We start from the raw sequence: 23181 nt of genomic DNA, 5'->3' as shown, positions 1-23181 counted from the left end.
GGGGCCCGTATGCAGCCCATAGGAAACCCATTGCATTTAAATCTTTTCGGGGCCTCCTGTCTGCGGTGCAGTATTTGCATCCTGGATGGCTCTTTCCAAAGCTGTCTGGAAGCATCAGCTAGCCAGGCTGCAAAGGGAGCAGGTGGTCCTTCACAGACACTTGGGCAGGAGCAGCTCCATCGGCACGCAACGCACTGCCGGGGCCAAATCCAATGGAGCGACTCCAAATCTGCGCTCACGAAAGCTTGATCAGCATCTCGGCCCCAGTGCTTAAATGTAAATGCGCTCATCAGAGATGGGCCCTTTCGCTTGCTTGCCTTGGGAGACGATTGAAACTCCGCTAAGTCAGTCTCGGCCTTGGTGCCACGTGTTGTTTTGTGGCCCGATGCAAACCAACGTACCTTTCCAGCCAAGTACAGCATGTGCGTGTCAGCATCGTAGAAAGGGAACAGGAGCCCTGAGAGCCCGTCGATCTCCTCCTCTATCAGGGGCATGGACAGGTCTTCCTGCACAAGGAGGAAATCACTGAATGCATCAGCAAAGCATCACCGCAGAATTGCACAGGTGCTTTGCACTGGATGCAAAGCATCGGCAAAGCATCACAGGTTTCGCACAAGCGGCGTCCACTGGTGGGCAACGTCTGGGAAACCTGGGCAAACTCGCCATCCTCCCCCAGCACTACCAGGCGAAGAAGCACCATACGAGTCAGAGGGGAGGGGGAGACTGAGGCCGCTGTCTGGCCCCTGGACACACGGAGCAAAAAGTGGCTAGTTAAGGTCTTGTGCAAATGCACTGCTGGGCCCTGGGTGTGTCCCGGGTCCGTAGGGGATGCAGTACAAGCAGGATCCAGCCACCGCTCAGCCCGGAGCCGTGCTGGGTGCTGGCATTGCTGCGCGGTTTGTGCTTGAGACCCAGTCTGGGCTCTGAGCAGGGAGGGGAGGCAGAAGGAGAAAGGAGGAGAGTGCCAAGCGCTTTCTCCCTTCCTCTCTCCCGAGACAGGTCTGGGGGTAGCGGCGGTCTGCAAGGCGCAGACCCTGACCTCCGGGGGCAACCGGTCCCCAAAGCGGACAGGGCCACGGCCACAGCCCCAGTGCCCGGCAGACTCAAACTCTTCGGCCTGGAAGGCTGTGCACGATGTCAAAGGCGAGGGCGGGAAGGTTTGCTGGGCTGGAGCCGGTCAGCTCACATCTGCCTTAACTAATTGCGCACGCCGAGCTCCAGCTTCCCAGCCGGCTCTCCGCTGGAGGCTGGCCCAGATTCTCCGAGTTACATAAAGACCTATGCAGCATCCCTTAGGAAACGAGGAGGAGCAAAGAAACTACTCCACATGTGCTTGGTTTTTGGTTGCTACAAGAGGCATCTCAATCGCGCCTCGTGCCGGGGGATGCTGCGGCTCCCGAGGGACGTGGAAGTCAACGAGAGCTGAATGGGGCACCTAATTCCTGCCAGTCTGCTGATGGAGAGCCCGTTCCCACCGAGGACCCCAGCTCTTTACCAGTGTCGAGGAATTCGGATGCAGGAAAGCACTGCCGCCAGGCAGGTGCCGGCATGCTGCGGATGGCGCCGGACACCTGGACGACTTGCCCCAGTCACCTACGTCTGCACAGGGCAGGGCGCGGACCCTTGGACCGCCTGCCTGGCCCGCGTGCCCCCTCCGCCGCCGGGAAAGGCTCCTGACCTGGTCCCAGAGCGCGATCTGCCTCGTGTTCCACCGCGACACGCCGGTCGTGAGCAGCCGCTTCGTGTTCCCGAGGAAGACCACCCGGTTCACGCGGTGGTTCTTGCAGCTGGCTTCCTGGAAGGAGAAGAGGCCGGATGTGCCACGCGGGCTGGACGGTGGCGCCTTCCAAGGGCCCTGCTCTCTAGGCAAGCTACGGTGGAAACTCAAGCCCCCGAGTCGGGTGCGTGACCCTCGAGGGGATCTCGGCCCCGGGCGCCCCACACAATCCCCCGCGCTCCGCACGGCCTCTGCAAGCTGCATTCTCCCCTCGTCCTTCCTCTCCTCCCGCGCTGCAAACCGCGAGCTCGGTGCTCATGCAAGGGTCCCAGCAAAGGGGGGGAGCAGTGTCTGTGATGGGTTTGGGGGCTAAATCGGGGCCGGATCCCTTCTATGTCTACGCTGACATTTGAGACTCCGCCGCTTCTCGAATATCGTGCGCAACCCTTCCCAGGGGCCCTCATTCCTCGGGAGCGCTTCCCTCGTGGCGCGCTGACGGTGAGCTTAAAATTGCTTCCTCCCACCGCCCCCAGCTTCTCCCCCGCTGTACACGTGAGGAACGCAACTACCGACTTTGGAAACCCTTCACTGAATAAAGCCTAAGGCTGCGTGTGCATTTGCCAGAAATAACAGATGCCTTTCCTGGGACTTCCTTGAGACAGATCCTTGGCAACTCTTCTGCACCCAGCTCTTCACCTGAAGCACTCGGCCCGAGCGCGGCTCGATGACTCGCAGCTTCTTGTCCTTGCAAGTGGTAGAGAGCAGGCTGCCGTCGGTGTTGAAGGACATGCAGAGTATGACGTCCGTGTGGCAGTCGATCATCTTGACCGGCTCCCCGATGTCCAGGTTCCAGATGAGAACCTGGGGGGAAACGAGGAGGGATTATCTTAACCCTCATTTGGAAAAGAAAAACTCAGTGCCAAGGCTCCTTCGCCAACACGTCTGTGCAAGACCGCATCTGGCTCGGCGCTGACGCCCGACTGCACCCCCAGCATGAGCACGGGGGTGTCATTTGAGCCAAACCAGCAGACTCCGGCCCAGGGAGAGAGCTGCGCCGCGCCACGCCAGCCCAAGCTGTGCTCATGCGCAGAAGATGGGCACGCCAGGCCGATTTTATCTCTTTAGCGCTCGTGTTATATCAAGGAAGGTAAAGGATAACTTCTGGTCGGAGCTGTGTGTCGTTCTGCCGTCAGGAGGACTCTGAACCTGGCAATTTGGGGCTCCGTGTTTGCTGGCCCTCCCTGCTTTCCCTTGCAGCTTTTGTTCAGCGGATCAGTGAAAAGAAAGGTCCTTTTCACCCCAGCAAACTCGACCGGGGTCGACGCGCGACCACCCAGCCAGCGTGTCCCGTGGTCCAGATGAAACGGCTGGTTGCATCCCCACAACCCCAGCCCCATGTCCCACAGAAAAGGAGCGAAAGTCCTGCAGGATCAGTGAACCAACAAACCCACTCCCCACAGCTATTTCTGCAATCCCGTCTTGAGGCAGGATGCTGGAAACATGGATGACCTGGTTTTGCTGCACAACGCCGACGGGTCTGGGAGCACAGCCACGAGCGTAAGAGCTCGAGTTCAGCGCTAGCTTTGCAGGGCGACCAAAGGACACGCGAGTTTTACATGAACATTATGCAGACAGAAGGCCAATATGACTAGGTAAAAGGAAAATATCACTGTCTGCTCTCTGTGTCCTCATGTTAGTCCATGCCAAGTTCTCTGGGGCGCGAGACCCCAAAGCACCTGCCTCGGCAGATCCTGGATCTCGAGTGCGTTTTCACTGCGTTGATTAGCAGAGAGTGGTAGAAAGCCCCGAGGAGGAGAAGCGACCATGAAAAAAAACAGCAAAAGGCTTGGCCAACCCTAATTTTGATCTTTCAAGACCCTTCAAAGAACCGGGGCCAGGTCCACACTGGTGCAGCCATCTCGGTCGGGGTGGGAAGGGCGAGATCTTTGCCCAGAGCTGCGTTGGTGGAATCATGTAAGAAAAAAAGGTGCTTTTCCTGCAATGGCTGTTTTGCTCACGGGGTAGGGTGACTGGGCCACTGTTTTGACCGGAGCTATACTGGTAAAGAGTGGTCCCAGCTACAGCCGAGTGTAGCTCGAACTCTCCCGGTGTACTTCACCTTGTAGTCGTAGCCTGCGCTGAACAGGACGTTGTTGGCGGTCGGGTGCCATTCGACGAGCCCGACCCGCCGGCTGTGCCCGTACAGCTCGAGGACGGCGTCTGTCAAGTTGCGCTTTAAGCCTCCGTCTGGAATTTCCCATATTCGCACCTGAAAGGACAGCGGGAGCAACGGTTATCGGGAGGAGACCTCTCTGCCCTGACCTGGGAGGCCTACGAGAGCCTCCTTTTCCCTGCCGAGCCTCCGCTCGCTAGGCTCCATCTGGGGTTTCCCCCAGGAGATCGTCGGGATCCCCAAACGCTGTGGGAGAACCGGGGCTGACTCCATCTGGGGTTTCCCCCAGGAGATCGTCGGGATCCCCAAACGCTGTGGGAGAACCGGGGCTGAGCGCGTGCAAAGGCGGCGCGCTCACCCCATCCCCTCGTTCCCGTCTGTACGGGGGGGGGTTGTACTCCCTCCTCCCATCTCCCGTGTCCCCGACCCCCTCCCCAAATTCTGGCTGGCACTGGGAAGGCAAAGCCTTGGTTCTCTTCCGCAGAGATGGGCTGGCGGGTCTAGTCCTCTAAGCCGTGGGAGGGATCTGCGAGGGCTGGCAAAGAGGACCCGGCGTGCACCTGGTGCCAAGTGAAAAGTAACGCAAAAAGATACGGGAGAGCCCTCGAAAACGAGCACCTGAAAGCTATGCCACTCATTCGTCTGCAAGTGCACACGCGCACCCCCCCGGGGGAAAGAAATCCAACCTCGCAAGAGTCCTCCTGAAGAGCCAGGACGAAGGACTTCAAGATTTAGTGCTGCTGCTGGATAGCAATAGCGGCAGCAATATACTTCGTACTGTTTGTGCTGCCACAGCTGGGCAAACCAGCTTCTCTACCCGGCGTATCTGGGGAGCGAGCATTGTGAAGGCCATTCCCCATTTGCTGGTACAGCCGCCTGACGGAGGGCCTTGAACTACTGGAGCAACCTGAGGAAGACGGCTGTGTGATATCCTTGTTTTGCCATTTAGCACGGCGTTAAAAGGGACACTCGCGACTCACGTAGCTTCAGTTCAAAACAGGACCGACCCCGATCTCGGCCTGGTAGGGCAAAGTGACCCCCCTGACGGCAGTCGAGACAGGTGGGGCGCGGCGTTCAATCACCAGCTGAAATCCTCAAGGAATGACTGTGCCTTTGCATGAGCCGGTCGTAGCAACTGTAGGAAAGCTGGGCTGGAAGGGACTCGCAAGGGCGTTTAGTTCAGCCCTCTGCTCAAGGCAGGACCGGCCCTGACTGCACCAGCCCAGGCACGTGCCTAAGCTGCTCCTGAAAACTTCCAAGGATCCGCAGCTTCTCTGGGGGCTCATTGCAATGCCTGACCCCTCTTCTAATCTCCAACCTACATTTCTCCTGCCGCAGCTTGAGGCCATTGCTCCTCGTCTTGCAGAGCCACAGAGAAAAAGCCATCTCCATCCTCTCTGTAATTGCCCTGCGAAGGTCTGCTCTGCCCGAACCGCAGCTAGCATTCACAAAGCTGTAAACGCACACGCACACGCTCGACCGATACCTGCTGTCACACCACTGACTTCGGCGTGGGCAGAGCAGCGCGCGCGGCCTATGCTACTTCTCCGAGGAGGAGAAACAACACAGAGAGGCTGTTGCATTGCAGGGGGATTCACAGTTGCACCGGCATCATTACACAGGGTCCCCAAAGGCTGCTAAATTGTAATGGCCTTTCAGACGAGCAGAGTCAGGGCAAAGCTGAGTGCTTCCGAGGCCCGCACAGCAGCTGAGGACATCAAATAAAACCCAGGAAGAAACATTTGGAAGATAACGGGTGCACCGTGCAGAGAAAGACGGGGTTATTTGAAGACTTCTCTCCTCTAATGAAATGGGGGATACAGCTCTTTTCAGCTCCGTCATAGGGCGCTGGTGCGGGTCTGAGCCCCGCATCAGCCACGCCACGTCTGTCGAATTCAGTCAAAGAGCCTTTTTTGCTTCCTTTTTCTGCAGAGCACCGCGGTAGTAGAGGACACTCGGAAAATGGCATCTCAAGACATGCTGGGTTGACCTAAGGCACTGGCTGAAGTCAGGCTGGCGTGCTCTGTGCCGGTTAACCACCCGGACGGAGACAAGCAATGGCTCGGACATGCTGAAACTCTTAGCTCTGCTCAAGTGCTTGGGTGTTGGTGTCACAAGAGCGGCACTTCCTTCACGTCTGTTCCTATAGTTCGGATCAGAGGACGACACTATTGCACTCGAGGGTTCCCCGCACCTGGCTGCTTGTGGCTCCAGCTCAACACAAGTGTGCCCTGCAGCCAGAGGTTCGACGGTGGGACTGAGAAGGCCGAAGGAAGAGCGCAGCGGTACGGACAGCGTCTGAAAATCTGTGCAGTGGAGAGCTATTCTCAAGATAACAGGAAAGCATGGAAATCTTCCAAAGGGAGCTGTAAAGGCAGTGACCGAGGAAGCTGATACCAGGCACTTAGACTAAATACTGGGGAGAGGCCTGTTCTCTCTCTCTGGCATGTGCAACGCCAGAGGCGATAGTGACCCTGGGCACTTGCTGGAAGAGGAACGTGAAGTTGTGAAAACATCTGGTGGGACAAGAAGCAAGTCGCCTTGCGATGGCAGAAGCGCATCCCAGATCATGGGGGAGAAGCGGTTTTCCAGAGGTGGTCGGGAGGACGCGATTAATGGTGCAACCACAGAGCGGGCGAGACGGGGAACGGTCAGCTTCTGCCCTGGCCATCAGGACTTGTCCTCTGCGTCGGGACAGAGGTGTACAACCCCGAAGCAGAAAGCTAGCTCCCAGGTCTGCCAGCCTGCAAAAAATGAGCCGCTGAGCCATCTGCTTGAAACCCGGTCTCTATGTCGCAGGCTGTGCAAGGCCTAAGTTATCGATCGCTGGATCACACCGGCTGAAAGGGCACACCGGGACAATAAAAACAGCAGCTAAAAGGTCAAGCTAACAAAGTAGGAGGCTGCACAATCTGAATTGCAAAGATAGCCCCGAGATGGGCATCGGTGAGAGAGCGAAGACGGACATCCCCACGCAACGAAATCCAAGCGGTGACTACGACTGACAGGACACGGAGGACACACGGCGAGTCGCCCCGCAGGCTGGCAGCCCCCCCACGGACGGGAGCAGCCGTGGCCCAGACTCTCCCGTCGCTTCGACGCATTACGCAGCGGTCTGGCGCCTTGGAGGGTCCGGATTCGAGTCCGTGAGAGGAGACGAGAGTAAGGCCCAGGGCATCAATGTGAGAGGAGCTGGGGAGCGAATGGATGTAGTCATAAAAATCCCTATGTGCTTTACAAAAATGAAAGAAAGGAGTCCAGCTGAGACAGGGTAAGCTTGACTCCAGATTTGCAAGCCTCAAGATGCAATCCAAGCAGCACAACAAGCAGGAAACCGCCTGACATGCCTGGCCTGGCAGGTGGACAGTCCTCTCGGCCTGTGCCGACCACTACCAGCGCCCTGCAATTAGCAGCCCAGATGCTCATTAAGGCCTGTCAGTGCCCAGGCTACTACTGGGGCAAGGGGTTACAAGGTCAGCAGCCTTAATGAGGTGTGAACAGCTGAGAGCAGGTTGAGCACACAGAGGTTGATTGCTTTAATTAGCACCTCTACTACTGACATCATCAGGATCCTCAAATGCTGTGGGAGAACTGGGGCTGAGCACATCGTCCCCTCGTTCCCGTCTGGACGGGGTGGGCTGGTATTGCCTCCTCCCACCTCCTTTGCCCCCAACCTGCCGATGACTAGTGCCGTTTGCACTATTGAAATGGCTGCACACCTTCCTTAAGGGCAGTGTAGGTGGCTTGTACTGTATTTCAGAAGTCAAACATCTACGGAGTACTCCAAGGAATAGGTTAAAATCCAAAAGCTGAACCTTCTGGGCTAAAGTCTGCCGTTTCCCCCACGGTGAAGCCAAGCTAATTCCACCAAATCAACGGGCACTTGCATTAAAGTGTGCGTGTGAGAGACAGAGAGACAACCCGGGTGCATCTCTGAACAGCGGGCTCCAGGCGTTCCCGAGGCAACACGAGCTGCTGCAGAGAAGACACTTTGCTTATGCCAAAGAAGTGGAGGAGCCCATAAAACACCAGGAGAGAAACTTCACTAGGTTCACCGCAGAAGTGGTGCAAGCCCACGAAGAGGCTGCCAGCTCATGGTTTTAGCTAGGACCACGGGGACGGGACCCTCGTTTGCACCGCGGCCCCAGGTGTTCGAGGCTGATCTAGAAGCATCCTCTTGAAGATGGCGACCAGCTGCAGAAGGTGCCGGGTCTTTCTTCCAGACAGAGGAAGTGCAAAAGCAAAGCCAGAGCGGTTACGGCCCTCCATGCCCTCAGGCTGAGCTTTGACCAAATGGTCGTGCTTTTGCAAAACTCCCGGGTGTGCGCTGGAGTTAATTTATACAGGGCCTCTGCAGCGTTTGCTCGGCTGGCGACCTGCAACATGCTGACAGCCTAAAAAGCCGCCTTGGAAGACTGCCACGCTACGGATCGAGCAGGTGCTCACGTCAGGAGCAGGTAAAATAGTAATGAAGCTCTGCAGAGTGTGCAGCCAAGCCGCCGGTAGAGAGAGAGGCCGGCTTGTTCTTTCCTAACGCGCTGAAACCTCTCTCCGGATGCATCTTCACCTTTCACTCAACCGTTCGCCATGAGAGAGCTCTGAGCGAGAAGAACAGCGCTGCAAGGTAGCAAGCACCACTTAGGTCAGCGCCCGGGGAAGGGACGGGTTGGGAGGGTCAAACCCTTGTTAAACTGTCTGATATCTCTCCTTCTTTCGGTGATGGCACGCAGAAGAGAACTGTAATGGAAACTCAGGAGTCTTGATTCGGGGCCCCGAGGGCCTGTCCGGCTGGGCAACTCGTGCCTGGCGATCTGCAATGTGGCACCACGTTTGCAGCCTGGGGCTGTTGCAGCTGCGCCGTCTCTGGGATCCCCACAATAGTGTCTTTCCCGTGACGTCTTTCCAGTCTTCAGCCTGTGACTGTCATAATTGAGGCAGTTTCCTAGATATCATTCATCCCAGAATGGGGTCACCGTGGCCTGCGATCTGGCCACTCCGAGACCAAATACAGCAGGACCACCGTTCCCCGTCTGATACAGTGGTCAGAAGGATGCTGGTCAGAAAACAAGGCAAAAACCTGAAGTTTTAGGACTGAGTTTCCTTCCACCGTGGGATGATAACTCTACTGTCAGGACAGCGAGACCCTTGAGCGCCAGTGCCCCAGCAGACAGGGAGTTCACCCATCTGAAATGGAGACTCATACTCCAAGGTCATGCGCTAACAACTGGAGTAACCCCCCTTCAGCTGTTCCACTTTGTAGAAATAAATATATACTGATTAAGCCCAAGGGATCTACTGGGAGACAGCAAAGGGCTGTCAGGTCAGTGGTGGGACCATTTACTGGGATGAAGGAAATCCAGGATCAAGTGTTCAGTCTGCCCGGTTTTAGAGCAGGGACTTGAATCTGGGGCGCCCATATCCCAAGGGAGCGCCTAACCGTTGTGCTGTTGGCTACATGGAGATCACTGGGTTCATAAAGTGCAGGCACATAAAGAATAAGAAGAACTAACACCAAGTTTTATTGTGGAGCAGTAGATGAGAGAGTCTGCAGAAGAGACGAGCGAGGGGGATTGAACAGCAGCCGTCACCTCCCTGCAGCGGGGCTGCAACGAGGACGGAGCTGGGCTGGTCTCAGTGGGGGCAGGTGACAGGACAAGGAGCAATGGGCGCAGGCTGCAGCAAGGCAAGTTGAGGTTGGATATTAGGGAAAATTCTCACGAGGACGGTGGTGGAGCACTGGAGCAGGTTACCCAGAGAGGTGCTTGGAGGTGTTTAAGACCCGGGTAGACGAAGCCTTGGCTGGGATGATGTAGTTGGGGCTGGTCCTGCTTGGAGCGGGGGGTTGGACTGGATGTGACCTCCCCAGGTCCCTGCCAACTCTCATTTCCCATGTTTCTATGGGTGTCTCCAAGTGACGATTAACAGCTACTATTAACTACCTGCTGCCTGACGGCCCATTTCCCAGTTCCCAGCCCCTCAGTCCCCTGTTACGGAGCTTCTTCAAATCATAACTTCTGTCACTTCAGGCTACTCAGGAGGTGCCATTCTCTCATCTGCCCCCAGTCTGGGGCTGAGAAAGTTTACATCGGGACATACATTCCCACAAAAGTTTGTGTTGTGATGCATCTGTGCTTGCCAGCTAAAAACCTCTTACTTGCAACACCCGCCCCCCACCCCACCAGCTCAGGATACGCCTCAGTGGATGTGGAAAAGCAACACGAGGCAACCACCACTGGCTTACACTGGATTTCATGCCCATTCCCAGCCTGTTTTTAAAGCACCACATTCATTTATGGCCCGGCACAAATCCTGTTCACAGCAGTGCCCTGTACTCTGTAATACCACACCTGACCCAGGCCTTGGGAATAGGAAGGGCCGAAGCGGAGGTCCCTTTGCTGCTGCTTGTTTCTGCAATCTCATATAATGCGTCGGCACCTTTCGGGACAGGAGTCAGGCAGAAGACTGAACCCCCGTCATGGGTATGAGGAGGTGACATATACATATGGGCGAGGGCTGGGTAGCTAGGGAATAATTACAACTTAGTGCTAAGACGGAGCGCTCGTCAGAGAGGTCTATTAGCAAGACAGGCACAGGGCAGGACATGGTGTGTAAGTTATAGATGGTGAAATTAGACCTGTCGTAAAATCCTCATCACTCCCTGGGAGAGGATTAGCCCTATACGATGCCCCAGGGCCAGGACTTAAAATGCTCTCCCCGGCTCCTGCGTCACGACAGAGGCCCCGGAGAGCCGTGTGTCCCGCTTCGCCGAGCCTGCTCCGGAGGGTGCTGCTCTGCCACCGATCGTCCCCTTGAAGCCGGGCTCCCACCTCTCTTCCATCTTCTCCCACGTCACCTCATGAGGTGCTCCACTCCTCGGGACTGCAGACGTTTGGGACGGGTCCCTCACCTGTGGCGGTCTTCGGCGCCTCGGATGCTTCTTCTTGGGACTCTGATAATGCCCTCGCTGCCTCCGGGCCTCACAGGGTTCCTAAGCGGTGCACGCAGGATCGGAAAAGAGAGCTGTCCAGCCCTATCATGTGTGGACAACCTTTGCTCCGGGCATTTCGTTAGCGGCTCTGAGTTCCCCAAGGCCCAGCTGGAGTGCTTGGGAGGACTGTGGACTGACGCCTTGCTCTCCTTGGTGCCATGCATTGCAATCAGCCCAATGATCCACGCCGCGCGCCTGGATAGGAGTCGTCACAGCTCGGGATCACGGCCCTGGATGGCCTCTTTCCTCCTTCTCCTACGGTAAGAGGAGCGTAGGAGCCACTACCTTGATGCCTGGGAACCCCTCTAATGCCTGGTCCAGTTTGCCCTGGCCCACTTCTGAGGCTGGGTGATGCCCTTAGGTATCTGGAGCTCGCAGCGCTGCCCGGAGGTGTGGCAAGGTGGTCCGGGGGCAAGGTGGTCCGGAGGCTTGATGGCTCATCTTGACGTCACATTTCCAACGAATGGATTTGCCCTGGCCGTGTGTTCCCCATCACTGGTAATGCATCGTGACTTCTTCCAGGGCTCAGCCCAGTGGCTCACAGCCCAGGCCCGACCTCGGTTTACTCAAAGACTTGCTCACCACTTGCAGGCTGCTGATCTGACTTGCCTCCCAGACTTTTCCTGGACCGTCACAGCCGCAGCACACCAACTCTACCTGAATCGAAGGCATCATTATGCCGAGAGAAATCCCGGGTACGTCTACCGGTTCAAGTCTTGCGTGCCTGAAGCTATCCTGGGGCGGCCACGTGCTACAGGCACAGAAACTATTTCCTGCTCCCCCACCACCCAGTGGCAAGGCACTGAAATAAACCCACCTTCAAGCAGCTAAGCCGAAATCCTGATATAATTTACACTGGTGCACAAAACTGCCCATGATAGCAGTATAAAGGTACTGTGTGCCCAAGCCCTTTCATTTTTCTAGGCTAAATGACCCAAACTCTAATTTTTTCCCCATAAAACAATCTTATCATTCCCCTGATCATCCACGGCAGCTGAAAATCTGTTTCCATTTCTGCTCTAACTTGAATTCATCTTGCGTGAGAATGGGTACCTCCTCTCTGGGTAGCCTGCTACTGCTTAACCACCCTCACATTGAGAAAGATTTTCTTAACATCAGTTTCCCTCGCTGCAAGCGAAGACTCCCGTTCCCAGAGGCCACACAGACTAATCAATCACCATCCTATGTATATCCAGCCTTCAGGTATTTGAAGACTGTTTGTTGACCCTTCTCCCCCCCCCCCGCCTCCATCTTCTTTTCTCTGGAATAAATAATCCCAGTCCTAGTCTGGGATTTTTCCCACTGTTACCCTGCCAGGGTCATCTCTGCATGCAGACTCAGCTCTTCCCTCTGCTCCCAAGACTTTTTGTCTGCAGCGCATTCCTGATAGCCCGCGTCTCTCCGGGCTGCCTGCTCGCGCTGTTCCCGGGCACGGCCTTGTCTGCATGTTAATCACACGCTCTCTCTCGTGCATTGGCTTTCAGTGACCTGCTCCCTGCCACCGTATCTCCTGTTCCACGTACTGGGTAATAATGCAAGATGCGTCGGTGCTTCGGGAAGGCAAGCGGCTCTTTATTAAATAAGCTATTGAGGTGCAGCTACCGCAGCCTGTATTCCAGCCGCAGGCCAATGGACTGATTTTCCGATGCCTCCTCCAAACCCTTCTCTCTCGCAACTTGTCCTTCTCCTTCCAAGGTCCAGGCAACTTCTCCACGGAGGGCACGGCACTTAATGCAGGCTACCTGCAAGAGGAGCCGGGCAGCCTGGCCCCAGGCATGCCGCCTTCAACCTTGGATACTGAGTCTGTAATGGATCAATGGCATTTCTAAGCAGTTTATCCCTCACATGATGCAAGCCTTGTAATACATCCCCAAGTCAGAGGACGCCTAAAGCACCCTTAAATGATACCAAATGGAAACAGATACTGGAGCCAGGTAATAAGCAGACATTATCCAGGGACCTTCTCACTACTCTCGGAGGGTTAGGGATCAGCAACCTTGCACTTGCTTCCAGCACATCACAGCGAAAGACCCAGGGACAAAGAACAAAAGCCAGTGCAGGGGTTGGGAGGGTAGTGGGGTGACAGACACCCAGTGCACGCCTCGTTTACTCCCAAGTGCTCCGAGCTACGGCTGGATCAGGTACGCAGGAAGCGAGCAACCTGAATCGCTCCCTGCCAGCTGAAGATTAGATAATCCAGTACCAGTTCATAGTATCACAGAAAATTTGGAGGGGACGTCAGGAGGTCACATCTAGTCCAACCCCTGCTCCAAGCAGGACCAGCCCCAGCTACATCATCCCCGCCAAGGCTGTGTCTAGCCAGGTCTTAAACACCTGCAAGGATGGAGACTGCACCACCGCTCTGGGGAGCCTGTCCCGGCGCTTCACCACCCTCCACATGAGACAGTTCTTCCTAACATCCAACCTCAACTTCCCTTGCTGCAGCTTGAGCCCATTGCTCCTTGTCCTGTCACCTGCCCCCGCTGAGACCAGCCCAGCTCCAGCCTCTTTGGAAACAACCTTTCGCTAGTTGAAAGCTGCTGTTAAATTACTCCTCAGTCTTCTGTTCTCCAGATTATGGTGCTATAGTCTATATACCTATAGTCAGACTATAGGTGATTCACCATTAAACAAGCTGGGAGACAGCAATCAGACCAAGCCTGGCCACGCAAGCAGGGTCCCTAAAATCCCTGAGCATCCCTTAGCTAGCCCACTGCACCACTAAACTTTCAGAGGCAGCCGGACAGGGCTCTCCAGGGGAAAAGTTTTCTGTTTGGTTGGTTTAGCACGTGTCAGATGAGGTCCCTGCCTCTCCCTGGGAGAATGAGATATTTGAATGTTAAGCTTGTGCCATAAACCACTAAACTTCTGGGGTGAGCTGTGCAATGGAGACACTCTGAGAAGGGCAGCTTAGCTCCTGGAAATGGGCCGAAGTGGTCAGACTAGTTACTAAAGACTGTTAGACAGGGCTTGGCAGCCTGCTACATGGACTACGTTAGCAATTTAGAAAAAGAAATAGCGCTCCTCCAAGGGACGTCCCTAAGGAAATCGATGTCCAAGGAAGTTCTTGGCATGGAGCAACTAGGGAGCAGCACATGCAGCTGCTACGGTGACCGGTACTGCGCCTCCACGACTAGCTGCATTTGCAATATCGAGTCCGAGATCTGCACCCGTAACGTGCCGGGAGGCAGGACGGCTCATCACACGGGTTCATTCATTCAACACATGAAAAGCAGAGTCTTGGTGCCAAGCAGTTAACCCTGTACAGGAACCTGACTGGCATGTCTTCAGCAACTCTCATACCCTCTAGCATGCGGCATCTGGAAAGCGCAAGCCAAGGGCATCCATTAGACCGTGTCCCAGAGGTAAGGGCTACAGCGCTACTTCCAAACTTCCTTTCTATATTGTAATATTTTCCCACAAACGCAAACCCATACAGTAGGCCTTGGAGATCCCGGATGTCTGCTGAGCTTCAACCAAGACCACACCGGGTGCCTGCATCATAAAACAGTGACCAAAATGACTGTTCTTCTCTAAAATGAAAAAAGACCAACAACCAAGAGGAGAACCATGAACTAGAGGCTGTGGGTGACTACCTTGATTTCCTGGGTTTAAATGAACTGGTCGTGATGGATCACAAAGCACCCTCCAGACACTTAATATTCCCAGCTGACAGGATGAAATTGGGTATAATTCAAAGAGGGAGACAGCTTTCAGTGATTCATGGCTGCGATCTGAATATTTTCCCCTCAGTCCAAAGCTTCCCGACAAGGTTTCAGTTAATAAAAAAAGCCACCGTGCTGGACTAGAAGCAGAGGATGAGACATTCAGATGATACTGTATAATGAGACAGCAAGACGTCTCGAGGCAGAATGGCCCCCCGTTACAAACCGGGTCATCCCAGGCTCTTGGTTTTGCTCGGGGGAACCGAGGCACAGGTTTCTGCGGGCGACGGCAGGTTGTCAAGGGGGAAACGTTAGCGACCAGAAAGCAAAAGCGCAGCCGAGCAGGCGCGACCCAGCTCCTGCCTCAGCAGATTGCAAGGCCCCTCTTCTCTCATCGTGACAGCTGCATCGTTAGCATCGCCGCCGCCCCGCTGCTGACGAGAGTAAGAGGGGATTAATCACAGTGCTGCTGTTGGGCGGGAACAAGACGTTGCTGCCTGCAGCCGTACGGCTTATCTGCAGCGCGGGGATATAGAGGGAAAGCTAGGACACCAACAATACATGACATCACCGAGTCGCAGAGGGAGCTGCCTGGCCCAGACGGCAGCCGGAGAGCTGCAGGGAGCTCGCCGTGCACGGATAAAGCAGGAAGGGCCTGGGCGCACCCGTGGCACCGCTCTTGCGCCAGGAGATTTGCCGAAGCAAGCTACTTCGTTGGCAGCGTGCAGCTTTTCCTGGAAGCACGTGCCCCCGGCGCTGTCGCCCTCCCCGTGGCGGGGCCTGACGTCCAGGAACCGTCTGCCCGCCAGCCTGCCTCCTTCGCGGGAAACGCCCGCCGCTCAGAGCGCGTCGGATGGAGGAGGCCGCGAGTGGGAAAGATGCCGGGGGGAGACGGGAGAGGTGTCTCCCCGTTTCCCGCCCCTCTTTTGCAGAACGTCCCTTCTGGGCGCGGGGGGCAGGACGGAGATGGGGCCGGAGGGAAAGCTTTGGACGGGGGCGCTCCCACGAGCCGAGCTGGAGTAAGGGCAGTGGGAGCCCCTGCCCTCGGGCGCGCCCGGAGCAGGGGCCTGGGGGAAACGCTGCCTCGGGGCTGGGAGCGTTTCGCTGTTTATCCGCGGGGTCTCAGATACCCGCCAGCCGCGCTCGGGGGGCCGTTCCCGTGCCCCGTCCCTCGCGCTGCCCACGTGTTCCCCAGTGCAAAGTCATTGGGGCGGTCATTGGGGCGGTCACCTCGGTCCCACATGGCCGAAGAAGAGGCTGGAGAGCCGCAAGCGGCCGACACGCTGAATCCCTTCGCTAAGTCGTCTCGCCAATAAAGCCCAGCTGCTTTGCTGCCTCCTCTCCGCTCCTCTCCCTCCCTCCCTCCACCCATGACTGTCTCCCCTTTCATCCCGCTGCTCCCCCGGGGGCTCCAGCCCACTCCTTCCTGCCGCCTGCCAAATCCCTCCGCCCTTCATCTCCCGTCTTCTGGAAGAGCCTGGCCCCTCGTCCGCTCCCGGGAGGATGACGAAGGACCCCGATTGCGATGAAAACAAAACAGAAGGAAATGGGGGGTGGAAAAATCACGGAGGAAAATTCAAAGCGAAATGACAGAACTAACTTGATGCCTCCTCCAAATCGCTGCTGAGTCACGCAGCCGGTCTCCTCCTCCTCCTCCTCTCTTCGCATGCATCCCTATAGAGTTTAAAACACACCTCTTCTGCACCACACACGCACACGCAACTGTAGGAGCTCAGGCCCCAGGCACGTAGGGTTATATTTATGGAGAGGGGAACGCCCTGCATTGATTCATGGGGGGGACCTTCCCCGCTAGGCTCCCCGGAGGGCTCACGATGCGTGCGAAGGAGCGAGAGACCGATCCAGGAGCACCCGATGAGCTTGCACACCAGGCAGGGTGAAGGGAAGCGCAGTCTGTTCACGCTGGCCTCCTGCTGAAATCTATACACCCTCCATTCACACGGTTTTACTCACCGAAGTGTCCTCTGAACAAGAGGCGATGATGTTCTCAATGAACGGGCTCCACTTGATGTCGAGCACGTTGCCCTGGTGGCCGCACACCTTGGGGTGGTTCGGCTCGATCCGGCCGGTCTGCAACCAAGAAACAAGGGATCAGTGACACCTCCGCTCCCAGCCCTTTCATAACGCAGCCGTCCGTCCAGAGGAGAGCGGCTGCTCGGTAGCACCGCTCCTTTCCTCGGGCCGGAGCTACCGAGAGCTGAGACTGGGTTTCACCTGCTTTTCCACGACGTGGATGCACACAGCTAGGCTGACTGCACACGTGCAAAGCCTATCTAAGAGTGGCTGATTTCCTCTGGACATTGCCAGGGGCCTCCGGGCTGGTTTGCAGTGTGGGATCTGTAAAGCGAGCAAAAAAAGGCACTGCCCCAGAGAGCTGGCTGGAAGGAAAGAGGTGGCTCTGAGGAGCGGGAAATGCTTGCTTGGTGCTAGACCACCCTGCCCACAGGCCGCTGCGTGGGGAGAAACATCAGGTTAGCAAAGGCGAGCGAGTCAGGCAAGAGGGAAAAAGTCAGAACGAACCAAGAGCAAAGGGATCGCTTGTCGGGGCCTGCTGAGACATGATTACCAAAACCACAGCTCTGGGGCTGAGGCTCAGGCGGAGAGGTTTGCCATGCCAGCCCTCTGGGTTATTCAGCTTCGAGGGGACCCAGACACTTGCCCTGTTGTGCTGTAAATCCAGCAGCACAGTTCTGGGGGTTTTTCTTTCTGGAGAAATTTCCTTTTCTCCTTCTAGGCCACTCTCTATTCCTAAGTTAAGAAATATATTCATAGGCCCCTTCCCCTTTGCTATACAATGTCCTTCAGGTCCCCCGGTGTAATATTTTGAACCGGTTTCCTGCAGGCTTGTATCTCAGAAACAATGGTGGAGGACTTTCAGGAGCTTAGAGGATGCTGGGTCCATTGGAGAGTTCAAATTAGCTTGGAGAAGTCTGACGGACTAATGGTTTTATTTTTATTGTTCGACATGTTCCAAGCTGTAGGTTGCTATTTGCATCGTATTTGCAGGAAAGGTATATAAAAATAACACCCACGGCTCTGGTAATGGAGAGGTCCTGCCTGAGTCCTTAATCACCTGTGACTGGTACAGAGCTCTTGGGATGTGGTTGGCCGTAGAAACTTCCCGTAGCAAATATCTGCAAGTGGCATAACATACACTCATTGCATCGGGAATTAAATCTTGGGGTCCTCTCCTCCCAAACTTTGGAAGGGACAGTGCCCATGATGCGCATGTTGAAAAAACTATTTCATACAACCACACGTAACGGCTTAGAAAGCAGGAGCACCGGAGATTTTTTTGGTTTAAAACATACAATACTTAATTCCTTATCGATGTCGTTTTTTCCGATCAGTGAAGATTTCTGATCAGAAAATTTTTGCTTTTATTCTGGTGGCAGACATAACGTCAAGGCTTTGCAAGAGCACGGTTCACTCAGAGATTTCAGCAAAGAGCCATCTGAACGCACAGCCCCTCGTGTTCCTATGTCCTCGGTCCAGCGCGGAGACGTCCCCGTCTTCACCGGCTGTGAAACGACGACTCCACGCGCTGCTCCCCCTCAAGCCCGCTGTGTTCAGCAGCCAAGGATCTGTTTGTCTGGACAGGAGGCTTCCGGCATTTCATTGTCCCTCCGTCCATCCTTTTTTACAAGCTTCGTGCCTGGGCTCCCCGTGTCCACTAGGAGGTACTGTCAAGCTTTCTAAGGCTTGAAAGCAAAATAGGTCAGAACATGAAACACGTTAAATATTTGATGGCGCTTTCAAGATCGACCTTTTCCAGCATTTAGCTCCCGGTTGCATTCAGTGCAAACAAGGCGGCTCCCGGGCGCAAGCGGTCTGCGATTCTGGTCGTCTAGTAGTGAATCGGGTACGCGTGCGACAGATCCGTAGGCATCCTTTGTGCAAATGCATGAAACTCCCTGGCTAGTGTTTCACAATCTGCTTGCACCACGAGGGAGAGGAAGGGTGTTTGCTAGGGCGGCCCTGCCCACCGCCTTGCTTTGGGGTCAGGGTCTAGCTGGACTCCCGGGGAGTGCAGACAACTGTGAGCAGTCAGATCCTGACATGCCAGACACGGGGATTCGGTCCTCAGACACGGCTCCCGGGGAGATGATTTGAATTAATTTGCCCCCACTGAGCACGTCTGCTAATTGCCAGGTAGTCTCGGTGATTGCCGCAGCGACATGTGGTGGGGTTGCTGCTTCCTCAAGCGTGGGCAGGTTTATTTCTCTATCACGGCCATCGGAGCGCAGGAGAGCGGCCGCGGAGACGGTGTGCACCAGACGGTCATCCTCCCCGCGAGACACGAGTCTAGCGTGGGGGCTAGCAGAGCAGCCGGGGGCCGCGTTACTCTCGCAACACACCGCAACCAGAGCAGCTGCTAAACGCATTGATTACTCGCCGAGCCCAGCAGAGACCGTCAGGTGTGAACAGGTTGCTTTCGGTGGAATATTAATCGCTTCCTCGATATCTTTGATCATTATTGGGATCGTGGCAGCAGATAGAGGTGCCCAATAAGGGATCGGGGCACTGGACGCACTCGTGAGTCGGCCCATCATCCCACAGATCTTAAGGCCCAAATGTTAAGACATATGCCCCCGTGATGCCAAGTGCCTATATTATTCAGAGCATCTAATGTGCGAGATGGGCATTTTAAAAGAAAACACAGGGCAAAACTAGAATGCAAAATTACACGACAAGCTGCAAATCTGGCCCATGACATACCGGGGCGACGGCCAGCGCCAACTACCCTGATGCCGTGGTGATGCATCGGATGCAGGCCTGCGAATGGAAGGAGGATGGCGGACAACTAGCGGAGGGGGCAAAACACTGGGAAATGTACTCGGTCTTTGCAAAACCTCCCCTGGCTCCGATTTTTCAGTTTTCTACTTGGACCAAAACACGACCGATTTCAGCCACCGCAGACCTGATTGCAAAATGTTCCACTTCACTGAAAAACGCTCTCAGCCAGGGATGACTCCGCACAGGCAGAGAGACAACAGCACGGGCAAAGTTGGGGAAACAAATGTGGGCAGAGCAGGTTGCACAGCGGTGGCTCCCAGGAGAAGCGTGCTGGCTCTTGCTCTCTCCCCGCAGCGCCCGAGGCTCCCAAAGTAACTTTGGGTGTTTCTAGCCGGCATTAGGAGGTGGTAGCAGCCTGCATCACTGGAAATGCCTTCCTTCTGACAGCAAAGAACTAGGTCAGCAGAGATTGCCACAGAGCGGGTAGTGCGTTGCAGTCACCTGAATCCCAGCATTTGCTTGCTCGTCTTCAAAGGCTTTCTAACAAGGTTTATTTTATTTATTTACTGAAACCAATGAATCGGCTTCACTGAAATCAGCCTTTAAACCCGACCCGTATGCCAAGGTATCCTGGAGACCCAGGGGAGCCGGCTACCTGCGTGCTTCCGGTTAGCCACGTGTAAAAAAAAATGGGTATCCAACATTATGACTTTCAATGCATGAAGCAACGGACATTTTTCGAAACATCACTGTCTGAGTAATAGGGTCATTTTCAACAGCTCCCCTCTGCCCTTCACTAAAATCCATTACAGATGTTCATCGATGTCCAGGAACGTGACAGCCACAGGACTGCATCCCATTTAGCGCGCTTCCAACGAGTGCTCAATACTCGACTGATTTCTAACTCGCCGGCCGCCCTTTAATGAGGGCACGTTTCGCGAACTCCCTAAACATATGGCGCGTGGTTCCTTTTTACTCCACTGATTGATAGCATCAGTCAGCATGAATTTAACCTATATTAGGCCCCATTTCAACTGTGCCAGGTCCGGATTTGATGGCAAAACGGAGAAGGAGCTGCTGAAAGAGGCAGTGCTACCCACCTGCTCCTTGACTGCGGTCTCCGGTGGGATATTTCTGACGCGGGGGCTTGCATCACTCCAAAGATCCCAATTTTCTGCTTCTGCCCCCAGCCTGCCCTAAGGGACCCAGGAGAACTAGCAGCTTGTCCCCAGCCGTTTTAGACTCTCAGCTTCTACGAGACTCATTTGCTGTCTTGAGCTGTTCTGACCACCGTAATTGTCTGGTAACTTTGCTTTAATTAAGCAATCGTGATCGATGTACTGGGCACTTCTGAGGGATTAATGAACAGCTGAATGAGTCGAGGGTGGTTAATTCCACAGGAAGTGCTCCAGTTGGAGATCATTAGTGCTATTATGCATTGCTTTAGATTTTGAGGAGTAAAATCAAACAAGCCGCTCTTTGGACATGTTTCCCATGGCACTGTCGGACCTCCGCAGCAGCGTGGGAAGGGCCTGAATAGCACCGGTGCTGGAAGGGACGATTCCACGGGGTTAATTCTGTCCTCGGACGGCAAACCCAACACATCTCTTCCTTCCCAACCACTCTTCCTACCTGGGTCGTGAGCTCACTAAATATGTTTGCAATACTTTTTAAGTGCATCCTCCAAAGCAAGCTCCTTGTTCAGCTCCTCCACTTGATGTATTCTGAATTACCATATTATCTTGCATACAATATGTCCCAGAATAAGACAGGCAAGGCTCTTTGAGTAGCTGTGATATCTTTTATTAAACCAACTGAGTAGTTGGAAAAAATGTTCTTGGCAAGCTTTCGGGCACAGTCACCGTTCTTCAGGCGTCGGGAGTCTCTGCTGTTCTGAGACTCCAAGAAGTGAAAACTGTTCTGTTGAAAAGAAATGAAACTCTGCTGTTTGGAGACTCCGTGAAAATGAAAAGTTTTCATTTCTTGGAGTCTCAGAACAGCAGAGACTCCCCATGTCTGACGAAGGGTGACTGCGCCCGAAAGCTTGCCAAGGAATTTTTTTCCGAGTACTCAATTGGTCTAATAAAAGGTATCACATCTACTCAAAGAACCTTGCCTGCCTACATCCTTAGACCAACACAGCTACAACCAAAAACCCAGCACCAGAATAAGATACACACCTTGCTTTTAAAAGGTAGAATGAAGGGGGGGAAAAGATCTTTCCCTGTAGTAACTGGGTGCATCTACACAAGACGCTGAACTGCACAGTAGCATAGTTTACTGCGCAGTAAGCATGTGCAACTACACGTGCACGTGCTTACTACAGAGTAAATCTTGCTAACCACAAGTAAATTTGCTACCTGCAAATGCAAGTAGCCAATTTACTTTTGATTAGTAATGGGGCAATAGCGCTCGTGTAGACGCCTGACCAGAAGCAAATCTGTTCCCTGTCAGCCCTCCCCCGGAGGTGGGAGATTGCTCCCTGCCCCCAGGAACTGCCTGCTGCCAGGGTGGGCTCTGCCACTGGTGCCCAAGCAGGAACTATGTCTCCCTGCCCCGGCAGGGGGGAGCTCCTAGCCCCCCGCTCTGAGATCGCGGTCGGGGACTGAGGGCTGGGAACTGTCCTGGTCAGGGGCAGGTCCCAAACCCATGCCCTGATTTGGTGACCAAGGCATGGGGCTTAGAAAGACCTTCATGGGTGAGGTAGGTCCCAGGCCCCTTTCCCAATCTGCTGATGGGGCAGCTAGCAGCAAGAACTGGAGGGGCAGGTCTCAGTCCCCTACCACTGATCAGGGAGCCAGGGCCAGGAGCTCCCAGCTGCTGAGGCAGAGGAACATTGTCCCCACCCCAGCAGCAGGCAGCACCCTGGGGGCAGGGTGTAATGTCCAGTCCTTGCCAGTGCTCCCTGCCAGCCCCTGGTCTAGCACCGGAGGGGAGCCTAGAGCACAGCCCACGGTGGTGGCAGGAAGCAGAAGCAGTTTGCTGCCATCGACAGCAAATCTGTTCCCACTTCCCTGAATGTGTAGACGCCCATCCGGGAGTAAACTGATCCCAAATCAAATGCCCGAGTAGATGCGCACACTGAGTAGCAGCAGTGAAGGAGGGAGCTGAGCCTGATCGCATTTCTTCCCCCCCGTGAATCACGCACAGAAGGCACATCGACATGGCCTAATAACACTGCACAGTAGTGTGTCATGGCAGAAACCGTGCTAATCGCCTACTGAGCAGTGTCATTAGGCTAATGCACAGTGAGCGTCACTAAATAACTGTGCACTGGCACTACTGCACAGTAACTTCAGGTACTATGCATTTAGTTAGCCCTTTATTAAGGAAGTAGTAAACTAAATGCATGATGTCTATGGCACATTAATGAACGTGTAGACATGCCCAGAATTTACTTTCACTTTTGCCCACCAAGTGGCAGAAACTGCTCTAACCATATTCCTTGCACATGTTGCACACTCCGATTTCCAGCAGCTGTTTTTTGAGGGGAAAAAAAAGGAGAATATATAGTAATCACTTCCCTCCTCTCTTCCCTAATTGTGGCAGAAAAGGGCTTGATTGAGCAGCTCAGGGTAGAGTGCACTGGTCTAAAGAGTCTGACACAAATGTAAATGGGCTGAGAACGAGATCTAGATTTTTGATTGTATTTTTTTGCTAACACAGAAAAAATATAAAGGCCATAGAGATGGAGACTGGAGATGAATGTAGTTCCTAGCGAGCGACCCTGGCTCCAATGTCTCCGACTCCTCTTGTCACAGATGGCGATCTTGAAATAAACCTATGGGATCTGCAATCAAGAGAGCGTTCGAGGAGCCAGACGGAGCTGGTTTCTTTTCAAATAGCATTTCCTTTGTTTCTGTGCAATGCTTCAAGGCCTCGA

At 54.7% G+C, this 23181-nt stretch overlaps 1 protein-coding gene across 5 annotated transcripts in view; it reads right to left on the bottom strand.

Annotated features, from left to right (window-relative positions):
* The window catches only part of CORO2B (coronin 2B), a 112998-nt gene that overhangs the window by 5884 nt on the left and 83933 nt on the right, over positions 1 to 23181 (bottom strand). For 4 of the 5 annotated variants that reach the window (XM_019533876.1, XM_019533874.1, XM_019533879.1 and 1 more), the window contains 5 exons: positions 16515 to 16631; positions 3837 to 3986; positions 2360 to 2578; positions 1679 to 1795; positions 402 to 506 (listed from right to left, as the gene is read on the bottom strand). In XM_019533876.1, coding sequence (XP_019389421.1) covers positions 402 to 506; positions 1679 to 1795; positions 2360 to 2578; positions 3837 to 3986; positions 16515 to 16631 — 708 coding nt within the window. The remainder of the gene's footprint in view (positions 1 to 401; positions 507 to 1678; positions 1796 to 2359; positions 2579 to 3836; positions 3987 to 16514; positions 16632 to 23181) is intronic. The other variant, XM_019533875.1, reaches the window with a different exon arrangement.

The sequence above is a fragment of the Crocodylus porosus genome, unplaced genomic scaffold (genome assembly GCF_001723895.1).
Source record: "Crocodylus porosus isolate Cpor-Errol unplaced genomic scaffold, CroPor_comp1, whole genome shotgun sequence".
Lineage (NCBI taxonomy): Eukaryota > Metazoa > Chordata > Crocodylia > Crocodylidae > Crocodylus > Crocodylus porosus.
Note: the sequence above shows the minus strand (reverse complement) of the source record. Positions and strands in the feature narration are given on the sequence as shown.